At 41.0% G+C, this 13308-nt stretch overlaps 1 protein-coding gene across 1 annotated transcript in view; it reads left to right on the top strand.

Annotated features, from left to right (window-relative positions):
• Window positions 1-13308, top strand: part of dgke (diacylglycerol kinase, epsilon) — a 45062-nt gene continuing 31754 nt past the window's right edge. The window contains exons 1-2 of the mRNA XM_039740284.1: window positions 1-962; window positions 10831-10990. Coding sequence (XP_039596218.1) covers window positions 529-962; window positions 10831-10990 — 594 coding nt within the window. The 5' untranslated portion in view covers window positions 1-528. The remainder of the gene's footprint in view (window positions 963-10830; window positions 10991-13308) is intronic.

Raw genomic sequence — 13308 nt, 5'->3', positions numbered from 1 at the left:
GTGGCTCACCACCACCACCGCCACTGGCGAACTGGCGTAAAGGCTTACGGCTTGTGACCGCGAGATGAGCGAGCGGTTTTGTGATATGCCCCAATACGGGCACAGCTGGAGTGATACACCGAACACTTTTACAATGGGAGAGATGCACACCAAGTTGTCCAAGTGAATTGTCAGGCTCAGCGCGAGTGATGTGATGGGCACAACCAGACAGTGACTGATAAGCAACGAAGTGCTCGGGTGAAAAGTCATGCGACAGTTAGAGCGATGCACAATCAGTTTCAAGGAAAGCGCCAGGCTTAGCTGGAGGGATGCGCGGGGTGCAACTGAACAGTGACTGAAAAGCAACCCCGTGGATCGAGGTACAGAGAGGTGCCCGAGTGAACCTTTGCAGTGAATGCCAGGCCGTGGACATCCTCGTTAGGAATAATTACGGCAGGGAGGTAACCTGGTTATAAACGTCGAACTCGGCTTGGGTGATACACCGGAATTGAGCAGCACAGAGTGATGACGCCGGGTCCTCGCTGAGTGATGGAAGAGACCAGCTGGTTTTTGGATAGAAGGTTGCTGGTATGGACCGGCATCGCCATCCTCCTGCCTGTCCTGATCACGCTGGGCTGGAGTTACCGCCGCTCCCAGCGGGCCAGGCGCATCAGGGGCATCCTGCGGCGTAGCCGGAGTCAGCACAGCTGGAGCTACACTGACCTTTTCAACAAGCCCACCTACTGCTCCGTATGCGGCCAGCACATCCTCCACGGGGCCTTCTGTCACGGTTGTGGGGTTTGTTCAGACGAGGGCTGTCTGCGAATTGCTGAGCGGAATCTACCTTGCAAGGAAGTGGTGGCGGCGGCGGCCGCGAGGGGTTTCGTAGCACACCACTGGGTACGCGGTAATGTGCCCCTCTGCAGTTACTGCGCCGTGTGCAAGGGCCAGTGCGGCGCCCAGCCCACCCTCTGCGACTTCAGGTAACTATAGCAAGTGCTACCCAATTATGCACTTCAGGTCCTCCATGTTGTCACTTTTATTTGTACCATCTTTTTAATCTAAGTGGTCTAGGTAGAAGTCCTCCATCGATGTTTTTCTGATATACATGTTGTGGTTCCAGTGAATGTGAATGGCCCTGTTTGTGTGATTTGACAGTTTTCATCGTCCATCAGCCCCTAAGATTTTGTTGATTTACTCAGCCTTGGTGATTGTTGTACCAAGACCACCTGCCTTACTTAACCCCACTAGGCACATGCATATACCCCAAATCTGTGGCCATCATATACATGAATAATAAATCAGGATCAGGGACTAAAATACAAAAATAAGTAAAAACTTTATATTGGGTCCATTTTACCCTTTTATTTTTGTAACACAATGAATGTAAGAAAATAATTGAGGAGTGCAACATCACATATTCAGGAAATCAACTTTCTCCTGACGATGCAGTTTTTGCACTGATGAACCTTGTTTTTATTTTTTGTCAGTTTATATTGGCTGCCTGTTGTCACTTCTCAGTCAAAGTGTAGTAAACACACAGGACACGATTCACTCCCAGTGTACAGAAAGTTCTGAATCTCATGGCCTACGGCCGGGGTCCTCCATCACAGTCCTGGAGGGCCGCAGTGGCTGCAGGTTTTTGTTCCAACTTGTTCTGCTTAATTAGAAAGCAATTCTGGCCAATAATTTAATTTCATTGCTTATTAGTGCTTTAACTCTGCTATGTCAGGTAATTCTCATATCATCCTATATTTTCTTCCCCTTTCTATGGTCTAAAGATATCATCCAAATGATCTGAAGGCTAAAATGGATAATAAGTAAATCTAGGCATTTACTTTTTTCTCTTCTAAGCATTTAATTAAACCCAATACTGCATGAGAAATACACACGGGTGTAAATGGTAACAAGCTAAATGGAGAAATGCTGGTCTCTTTTGTCATTTGCATGTTATTGGTAATTAGGCACATTCAAAAACCAAAAACACAGCTGCTTAAGACTAAAATAAGCAATAAGGGTTCAAAATCTTAACAAGCAAGACAAGTAAATTGAAGCAGAAGTGTTACTTGAGCAATAAGAGCTTCTTATTAAGCAACTGGGTTGGAGCAAAAACCTGCAGCCACTGCGGCCCCCCAGGACCGTGACTGAGGACCCCTGGCCTACAGTTTGTTCATAGCCTAATGGTTTAACTCAGTGTGGCTTGTTTGGCACTGCCTGAAGACTATAAAAATGGCCATATATGAAGAGAATGAGCACCAGTCACATTTTGTTACCCGTAATGATGACTGGCTTATGAGCCAATTTCGACTTTCAAGAGCCGTGCCCCGGCATTAAGTAGACAGAATGCCCAAAGTTGGGCTCTACCTGTTCATATGCAGGTTTTAATAACAGTTGGCTTTCTGGCAACAGCCGCCTATCAGAAGGAACGACGGGCCAACGCGTCAGGAATATCTCGGCCAAACTTCAATTCCATAATGCCCACCGTGCTGGAGTCCATAAATTGACTAACAAGGTGCGACATTCACCCTTTGCATGGTTTGGCTGTACATGCCAACTTAAAAAAGGAAATCCGGAGCACTGTCTGGTTTCTTAATGTAATTGTGCTACTTGACAGCTCTCGTATTGCAATACACTGTTGTTACACACGTGGACAAAATTGTTGGTACCCTTCAGTCAATGAAAGAAAAGCTCAAAATGGTCACAGAAATAACTTTAATCTGACAAAAGTAATAATAAATAAAAATTCTATGAAATTTAACCAATGAAAGTCAGACATTGATTTTCAACCATGCTTCAACAGAATTATTTAAAAAATAAACTCATGAAACAGGCCTGGACAAAAATGATGGTACCCCTAACTTAATATTTTGTTGCACAACCTTTTGAGGCAATCACTGCAATCAAACGATTCCTGTAACTGTCAATGAGACTTCTGCACTTCTCAGCAGGTATTTTGGCCCACTCCTCATGAGCAAACTGCTCCAGTTGTCTCAGGTTTGAAGGGTGCCTTTTCCAGACGGCATGTTTCAGCTCTTTCCAAAGATGCTCAATAGGATTGAGGTCAGGGCTCATAGAAGGCCACTTTAGAATAGTCCAATGTTTTCCTCTTAGCCATTCTTGGGTGTTTTTAGCTGTGTGTTTTGGGTCATTGTCCTGTTGCAAGACCCATGACCTGCGACTGAGACCAAGCTTTCTGACACTGGCCAGCACATTTCTCTCTAGAATCCCTTGATAGTCTTGAGATTTCATTGTACCCTGCACAGATTCAAGACACCCTGTGCCAGATGCAGCAAAGCAGCCCCAGAACATAACAGAGCCTCCTCCATGTTTCACAGAAGGGACAGTGTTCTTTTCTTGATATGCTTCATTTTTCCGTCTGTGAACATAGAGCTGATGTGCCTTGGCAAAAAGTTCAATTTTTGTCTCATCTGTCCATAGGACATTCTCCCAGAATCTTTGTGGCTTGTCCACATGTAGTTTGGCAAATTCCAGTCTGGCTTTTTATGATTTGTTTTCAACAATGGTGTCCTCCTTGGTCGTCTCCCATGAAGTCCACTTTGGCTCAAACAACGACGGATGGTGCGATCTGACACTGATGTTCCTTGAGCTTGAAGTTCACCTTGGATCTCTTTAGAAGTTTTTCTGGGCTCTTTTGTTACCATTCGTATTATCCGTCTCTTTGATTTGTCATCAATTTTCCTCCTGCGGCCACGTCCAGGGAGGTTGGCTACAGTCCCATGGATCTTAAATTTCTGAATAATATGTGCAACTGTAGTCACAGGAACATCAAGCTGCTTCTAGATGGTCTTATAGCCATTACCTTTGACATGCTTGTCTATAATTTTCTTTCTAATCTCCTGAGACAACTCTTTCCTTCGCTTCCTCTGGTCCATGTTGAGTGTGGTACACACCATGTCACCAAACAACACAGTGACTACCTGGAGCCCTATATATAGGTCCACTGACTGATTACAAGATTGTAGACACCTGTGATGCTAATTAGTGGACACACCTTGGATTAACATGTCCCTTTGGTCACATTATTTTCAGTCTTTTCTAGGGGTACCATCATTTTTGTCCAGGCCTGTTTCATGAGTTTATTTTTTAAAATAATTCTGTTGAAGCATGGTTGAAAAGCAATGTCTGACTTTCATTGGTTAAATTTCATAGAATTTTTATTTATTATTACTTTTGTCAGATTAAAGTTATTTCTATGACCATTTTGAGTTTTTCTTTCATTGACTGAAGGGTACCAACAATTTTGTCCACGTGTGTAAGCACCTTGAGCATAGGAAATACATAAATAAAATATTATTCTAGAGAGTTTATTCTATTCATCTGCACATAGTTTGTTTTTTTTTGAGGGGGATACGTTACATCACTCATCCAAGTAACATCCTCAGTCTCAGTTGACTGCAGGTTTCTCCAACCTTATAAACAGTACCTTTGCATAATGTCCACAACTGGCACCATTGACTAACAATGGGCTGTGTGATGAATGATAAACAAATTGTCCATTGATCAGTGGCCATGAGTACCATTCACAGAGAGTTGGGGAGTGGCTGCAGTCACAGCATTGTAAGATGGTGAAAGATGTACACTTAGACCTGGTTTCCTCCTTCCTCCTATGGTTTCCTCCTATAGTCTAAAGTAGGGGTCTCCAACACGTCACTCGCGAGCTACCAGTGGGGTGATACACGTGTGGAGAAAGTTAAAGAATATGAAAGTAGGAAACTTAGAAAGTATAAAAAAAAAGAAAGTAAAGATCGCAGTGGAAATTATTACTCGAAAAAGGGAAAGTAATCACCACAGACCAGGTGTCACTGAAACAAAAGCAGGACAAAGCGAGGTCAGAAATAAAAGACAAAGAGTAGAAAACAAAGTAAAACGTCATAAAGAGCTTAAAAAACAAGGGGCCAAAACCCTCACATGCAGAGCAGCTTAGAGATAATGAAAAATGGAATTCAGAAGACTCGTAGAAATACAGTACATGCAGAGCAAGATACAGATTATGAAAGCAGAAAAAAACGACGGTGTCAAAACAAAGAAAGTAAACATCGCATTAGCGCAAAGAAAGAGAAATTATTACTCGGAGAAATAACGAAAAGGCGAATAGAGATCGAATTTATGGACACAGGTGATATGTCAGTATGTAAATATTGTAAGGCTTTGAAGTTTAAGTCAAGAGAATTTCAAAAACGGGGTTTACCGCGCATGCATTTATTGGTTACTTTGTCAAAAAAATGATTAACTGCTGATGATGAAGATCGCTTTGTCTGTGCTGAAATTCCAAACAGAGAAACCTCCCGGTATCCTGAATTATGGTACAAAGTCATTAAACACATGTCTAACTGACCTCATTTAAAAGATCCAGCATATTGGGACTCGAAAGACTCCAAATATTGTTTTTCCAGACGTTCTGAAATAAAAATGAAACTAATGAAGTAGCAACAATTCAAAGAAAAAAAATCTTAAAGGTGTGTATCCAGAAAAACAAAAATGGGGGTTGGCGAGCGAAGCCCCCTAGTTTTATATAACATTGGATTTTTCAGACTTGTTCGGTTCAGTTAGAGCTTCTTGTTTTTTCTTGCCAGGTTGGTGTTGCTTGTCATGTAATATGAGGTAATGATTGCTTCATTCTTGAAGAATTTTGTTGGTTATAAAAATGTATCCCAGGACATGTGTACAAAATTCATTGTCGTAAAAATAAGCGAATTCATATATGAAATTCCACAGATTTTTTTCCTTTTTATCAGACGTGCTATCAGTTTGACTGCAGTTCGAGATTAGCTTTCGATGGCTGCTATGTGAGTGTACATATTTTGTACTGGACTGGCATCCTGTTGGGCTGCTTTGTGTCTTTGTAGCTTCCTGTTATAGAATACCTGCATTTAGAAAATGGTTGCTTGTGTTATCAGCTAATTGCAGCTCATAAGAATGCTTGGTAAGACTTTAGCTTAGGCACTGCAAAAATGCATCTCTTACTCATTTACGACGAGGTAACAAGACCTTAAGAAACACTCATAACACTTCTAAAGTATCAGTAAAGTGTTTATTCATCTCTGCAATGTGACCTGCTAACAAAACTTCACTTTGGAGTCATCTGACGTGGCTTAACTGAGACCCATTTCTCTTGGTATTCCGTATTTAGTATAAGACCGGAGAATCCTTCATATTCACAAGTCATTTTTACCATTAGGTCTACTCTCTTCACAGCACAGACATGAATAACCGACCTACTGATGCTTTATAAGCATGATGAAGACTAACAGAAGCCATTGTTAAGGTCTTGTTACATACGAGTAAAGGAGTAATCGTAATGTTACAGAATGCCTGTTTATGCTCTTGACACCATGTGGTTTACATAACCCAACAGGGTAGCCATCAGTGTCACCCTGATACCCAACAGTCAGTAGCCCCTAAAATGACCATCTTGAACCTCATCTTGTTTTCACACCAGCCTTAACGGTCCCAGGTTAGTTTTTAACTGTGATTTTCCACATTTGTCTTGGTTATTCTGTTTGAATTATTATTCCTTGAGACTGGAGTGCTGCTTTCATAGAGTTGGCTTATTCTCCCTGTGCCCACTGTGGTTTCCTCCTATAGTCTAAAGTAGGGGTCTCCAACATGTCACCCGCAAGCTACCAGTTCTGTCCCAGTAGCTCGCCAAAGGGTTAATGAATCCTACATAAATTTGAAAACTTGAGTAGTCAAATTAGTGGGCGATCTTTCCAAAAAAATCCACAATCTGAATTGCAATCGATCTTTTCAATGTGGCATACACTTAAGAGAATATCCGGACTCGGACTCATCAAGACCTAAGTAACACTTTATTTTAAATATCAAACAAAGTTGAATTCAATTATTCTCCCGTTCGCTAGCTAAGCAGAGTTAAAGAACACGCCTCGAAGCTGACGAGTGAGTGAGTAAGGCCCCTCCACTCAGCTCACTTTGTGTTTCTCGGATTCACGCAAATAAATTGGTACAGCAAGCGACCTATGATACATAGTGAAATGAGAGAAGTCGCAAAATCAACCTGAATGCTCAAGCAAATTATAGAAAAAACCCCGATCTAAATCCGTTAAGTAGTTCTCACATGAAATGCAGGCAGACAGACAGAGAGACATTGGATTTTATATATATTAGTAAACCTTTAAAATAATGTGCAGTTAAAGTCTCAACAGCATTCTCAGCATTTCTGGAGCTTAGTAGAGCCAGATAACTATAAGAATCTTCACCAAGCAGCTCTGAAAATGTCTGCTCTGTTTGGGTCTCCATACCTCTGTGAGTCTGACGTGAATGTCAAGAAATCAAAGTTCAGAACAAGACTGACAGACAAACATTGAAATGGCTCCACTCCACCATGCACCTCAGTGGCTCCAGTCCACCAGACACCTGCCTCTCTTGTTGGCTCCATGCAGTGCCAGTCATCTGACTAACTAATGGCGCTTTTCCACTGCATAGTACGGCACGACACGGTTCAGTTCAGCTCACTTTTGGGGGGTTTTCCACTGGGAACAGTACCTGGTCCTTTTTTTAGTACCACCTCAGCCGAGGTTCCAAGCGCCGAACCGTTACCAAAACGTGACGTGTAAACTCTGCTGGTCACTGATTGGCCGGAGAAAATCGTCATTACTGCGTCACTGAACTTGCGACACGAGACACAACAGACCCGCTAGATTTTTAGCACAGCCAGCGAAGGTTCGGACGCACCATTTTGTTTTAACCAAAAATGGCTGTTTGTGGTCTATGAGGAAGTACAGACGTTCCTCTCGTTGGTAGCTGAGGAGCAGATCCAGCGAGAGCTGGATGGGGCGACGCGGAATGAAAAAGTTTTTCAGGAGGTCGGCGCAACTATAACGACACGTGAATAATCCCGCCCACTCTAAAGCGGTACTAAACTGCAGTCGAAACGCAAACCGAGCCGAACTGAGCCGAACCAAGGTGAGCTGTACTGAACCGTGCTGTGCCGTACTATGCAGTGGAAAAGCGCCATAAACAACACATCGCACACACAACTGGACCTGTGAAGAAAGTGACACGGTGACACATAACAAAATGACAAATGAATAAGGAATATCTGTGGATTTGGAATTGCATTGTTCTGTTTTGACAGCATTCATGTTTTAATTCAATGGTGTGAGATACACTAGGAAATGCATACAGACATACAAAATACACTTGCAGGTGAACTCAATATTTTTTTGTGATGTTTTCTTCTAGGTTCTCCAGTTTCCTCCCACCAGGGGTGTGGAAATCAAAAATTTTTCTACTTGTCCACGGACAAGTAAACTTAGAAAATCCACTTGTCCGCCAGTTAAATTCACTTGCCCATAAACAAATAACAAAAGTGAAAAATAGTTTACTATTTTTTTTATTTTGGTATTTTTTTTGATACCAAAACTGCTTTCCATTTTAAAACTGAAAAAAGTTCTTTCAAGGAGTAGTATTTTGCCACTTTGCTTTAGAACATTATATAAAAGATTGCCTTATTTTAACTCACTAATAAACAATGCCTTCATTATAGCTACACTAGTTCCATTTCATTTTTAAAGTTACATAACAGAACACTGTCCTGATTCATTTTCTGCCATGTTCTTCAGCTTTTGTCTTGCGACATCTTCTCCCCTAAGAATTTCTTTTCTCTCAGACAGCATGGGCTGAATGCTGTTCATTTCTGCTTGAGCTGAACTGCATGGTTCCTGGACTGATTTACCAAAGAAGTAAATATTACCGATGTTGTCGGGAAAAAATAATCGCGTCTAAGTGAAGATTTTTATAGATATTTCATAACGTTTGGAAACCGTTAGAATGTTTTCTTCTTTATTTTTAATAAACTGACAGCGCGAAACCAACTTGTTTTATATGAAAAAGTTTCTAATCAAAAACGATCTACAGACAGATCATCAAAATTGATGTTGTCATGCAATAAATTTCTTAACTCCTCCGTATATCACAACCTACGCGAAATTGCAAATTTCAGGAAAGATTAACTGCCGAACAAGCTTTGTTATGTGGTGGAAACATTTGCATTGTAAGTAAAATGACCTCATTTCTACGTAAAAACAATTAATTTTATTAATAATATATAAAAGTTATTGATTATAATGAAAAATCAGATTACCTCGTAATGTCAGCATGAAAAAAATGACTGCATCTCCAAGCGTGTAAATAGTAGGGTAAAATACTTATGTAAGACCGTAAGAGTGTTTTCCCCCTTGAAAAATCAGCTGTCATTTTGTAAACAATATTGAAGACCAATCTGAGACATGAAGAACATGCCTAAGTAGACTGTTTCCGCACGAAGTATGTACCCAAATGTTTAAAATGTGAAAGTAGTGGTAAAAATGTACCCTGCACAGCGCACGTTAATTCTTTTTTCTCCAGAAAATTGAACTTGTCCACGGAAAACTGAAACCAGAAAAACACGCTAGTCCGACGGTCAATTTACCCGTGTCGGACAAGTCGGGCGTTGGATTTCCGCACCCCTGCCTCCCACAGTCCAAAGACATGCAGGTTAGGTGGATTGGCAATCCTAAATTGTCCCTAGTGTGTGCTTGGTGTGTGGATGTGTGTGTGCCCGGGGTTTGTTTCCTGCCTTGTGCCCTGTGTTGGCTTGGATTGGCTCCAGCAGACCCCCCGTGACCCTGTAGTTAGGATACAGCAGGTTGGATAATGGATGGATGGATGTTTTAATGCAAAATGCAAGTTGTGGACACCAACATTTTGTAAATATTCAGGCAAAACAAACTTATTCAGTTCAACTCAGGTTGAAGTAAGCTATGAGAATAAACGTTAGAAAACAGGAGTAGCTCTCGGCCATTTTCATTTTGTAAAAGTAGCTCTCAGGGAAAAAAGTTTGGAGACCCCTGGTCTAAAGACATGCGGGTTAGGTGAATTGGCATTGCTAAAATGGACCTGTGTGAGTGTGTGTGCGTGTTCATCCTGTGATGGACTGGCTCCCTGACCAGGTGTTCTGCCCTAAGATTGCTGGGATAGGCTCCAGCTGTCCTGTGACCCTGCCCTGGATGAGTGTGTTAGAAAGATGGATGGATGTTCTATAGTGAACAACATCCCGAGGCACTTTATGAGCACAGTTGTGTTGTCTAATTTTTCATACAGTGAGTGAGTTTTGAAAACTGTCAGCTACCTTGTGGTTTGAAGTCCGATATCTCAGCACAAGACTACACAGCCTGCTTGTTGAAAAGTAATTATAGAAAGTGCTTACCCCATTTTTAAATGTGTCTTCGTAATTACAAGGAAATGAAATAAAACACATTAATATTTTATTCATTCATGCATTCATTTTGTAACCTGCTTATTTTAATTAAAAAATCCTAAACTATGGCTTCCAAGTGAAAACAGCGTATTGTAGATCACGGATACAGTTCAGGCTCTTGCACCAAACTCAGTTACAGCACTCATTCACTTTCTGCCAAAGATCCTTTTACCCGTCACCTCCCGGCCCTTATCTCACTTCACTGCTGGTGTCAGTTGCTCTAACCAGGAAGAAACCGATACACTTGACAAAGATAAGGACCTGCTTAGTAGATCTTCTTTCATGTTAAACTGTGGTTAATAAATACTGTCTGTTTTCCTCATTTCATCTCATTGTTTAGCTCCCAAAACTCTGTTTTTACAGTGTCTATAAAAATGGTCGCCATTTCGGATGTCTCCCCACTTCATTTTTCTACAACATTGAATCAGAGGGAATTTAATTTGGCTTTTACACTAATCAACAGAAAAAAAGATGCAAATAATGTCAAAGGACAGTGACCCAAAAATGAGGACACACTGCACAAATAGCAAAATTAGATGAAGGTCCTCAAGCTTACATTTTTTTCATTACAGGTGCATTTGGTGCCAGGTGACCGTCCATGATGACTGCAAGCCGTCTCTGCCGGAGGGAGAGAAGTGTAATTTTGGGGAGTTCAGAAACCTGATCATTCCGCCGCATTATCTGCACAATGTGAACCAGCTGGGACGTGGGCAGCCAGAAGATTATGCCAAGGTGACTTCCCCATGCCAATCCAGTGGATTGTGGCATCAAGTATTTTAAGCTTCTCCAGTGTATATAGAAATCCCGATTGTTGCCCTTTTCGATTTATTTTCCAGTGTGTCAAAATTTATTATAGTGTAGCATGTCGTTTTTTATACAGGTGATAATGTATGAACAGCCCTGGGAATACTGGAATGGGAATTAACACTGGAAGTGCAATTTTGTAGAATATAATATGTTTTGTGTTCCTTTATATTTTAATCTTTATGGACAATTCCAAATTGTTTCCTGTCCACTTTGAGGAATCCAAATACTAGATGCACTGAATTTGCCTACTTATACTCAATCAGAGTTCAAGGTACTATGTTTTAAAAACCTTATTTTCTGAAACCTGGCAGAAAACCATCTGAATTTGAATTGCGTTTATGTTATTAAGTTAATTAACCTTCTCAGCAGTAGGTTTACCCCAGGAGAAATGAGCCAAAAACATTGATTTTTATTTTTTCCGACAAGAAAAAAATGTTATCACGTATAACCGAGATATGTTCTTGTGTTGACTTTTTGGTATTTACAGTAGAAAAGGTATGTCTAGTGTCCATTGCTGTACTCATGCAGATTGAATACACGTCCTTCATGTGACATGTTTTAAAGCAGTCATCAGCACACAGACCGATGTCATAGTCTGGACAGTAGAGGTCTGTTTCTTGCTTCCTCATGAGAGGGTAGAGTGTCAGTACCTGATCCGCGCGCTCGACACTCCACTTGTGTTATTGCAGGCTACCACAGTGCAAGACTTGGTGACTTCCATATGAACCTTGACAGTTCCCGGATTATGAACAATGCATAGTGGGCTAATGTTTTGCTTGTTGATCTCAATTATTTTGCCTTTTTGTTACACAGCTACTGTCACACCATGCTGAAGCTTCACACGACCAAATTCACCAGGCATATCATGGCGGTTTGGTCATAATGCGCCATATCATGCATCAGTTTCACTTTCCGTATTAATGTCTGTTGACCAATTCACATCATCATTACTATCACTCAGTTTGGACAATTGGACAATGATTCAGCTTCATGGTTTTTCAGTGCTATTGTGATTTTAGTTAGAGGCTGCGCCTCACTCATGAATATTGATGAGTTACCTCAGTGTGGCAACAACCCACATTTTTGCAGCATGATGTTGTTTCGTCCACTAGATGGCAGCAGAATACTCTCCCACTCCCTCTGTTCCAACTTAAAAATGTAAAGCTGATCATTACATGTCAGCCTGAGTCTGACTCGTGGTTCACCGTAATTGCATAGAATTCCGAGCCGGAGTCACACTCAGGGTTTATGCCAAGGATTAAAGAAACAAGTGTACAATGCATACAGGACTGTTTTGGCATCCACACTCCATCCACGGGTAGCTATAAAATTTGCATAAAAATACATAAATATCTCAACCAAAAAGCAAGGTAAGTGTTAGGATTTTTATTTTACCTTATTTTTAATTCACAACAGATATACCCGGGAGTGAATAAGCTTACGGATTACAGCAAACTGAACTTCATTTTGCAGAAAGCAATGCCTTAGGATCACACTGTAATATGCCAAAATGGTCATTATATCAATCAAACAGGTGTAAAATGGCACCATTTGTTTTTACTTTTCATTTTCTTTTTTAATATTTCTTGGGAGTTACTTCTAATATTATTCCCTAAATTGGAGTGCTCCTAACTGACACATCCAGCACCAAATATGTTTCCTGCATTGTGTTTTGAGTTGACTTCTTGGTTGTAGTGTTTTATGTTGTTAGACAAAGCTTAACCATAGGAAATGTGGTTTTGAAAAGATTGTTGTGACAAGAAACACTTGTTGAGTCCACATGGCAGAGTGTTGGCTCTGTGGCTAAGGATCTGCGCTGGTATCTGGAAGGCTGCCAGTTCAAATCCATTTACTGCCAGAAGGGATCCTACTCCTTGAGCAAGGCCCTTAACCTGAAAATTGCCCCAGGGGTGCAAAGGCTGATCGTGCACTCTGAACCCCAAAGTTCATGTGAAAGGACAATTAACAAAGTGTAACAAAAAAGCATCAATTATTGAGACTTACTAATTATTTTTGTAAAAGGTATAAAGTTTGTTTGTGATATTTCAACATGGACAGATTGATTTTTTTTCAGCATTTGTCAAACAAATTGTCCTGAAAACACTGATATGTAAGCCATAGTGTAATTTCAAAATGCCTTAAGCCCGTGTTGCATTCCATGACTTCCAGTCATTGGGCAGTTGCTGGTCTTGTCACCAGACCATGTTCATATATATAACTGAAAATTGCTGGACATGTCAATG

The sequence above is a fragment of the Polypterus senegalus genome, chromosome 17 (genome assembly GCF_016835505.1).
Source record: "Polypterus senegalus isolate Bchr_013 chromosome 17, ASM1683550v1, whole genome shotgun sequence".
Lineage (NCBI taxonomy): Eukaryota > Metazoa > Chordata > Cladistia > Polypteriformes > Polypteridae > Polypterus > Polypterus senegalus.
The sequence above is the reverse complement of the archived record's forward strand: the minus strand, read 5'-3'. Positions and strand labels throughout refer to the sequence as shown.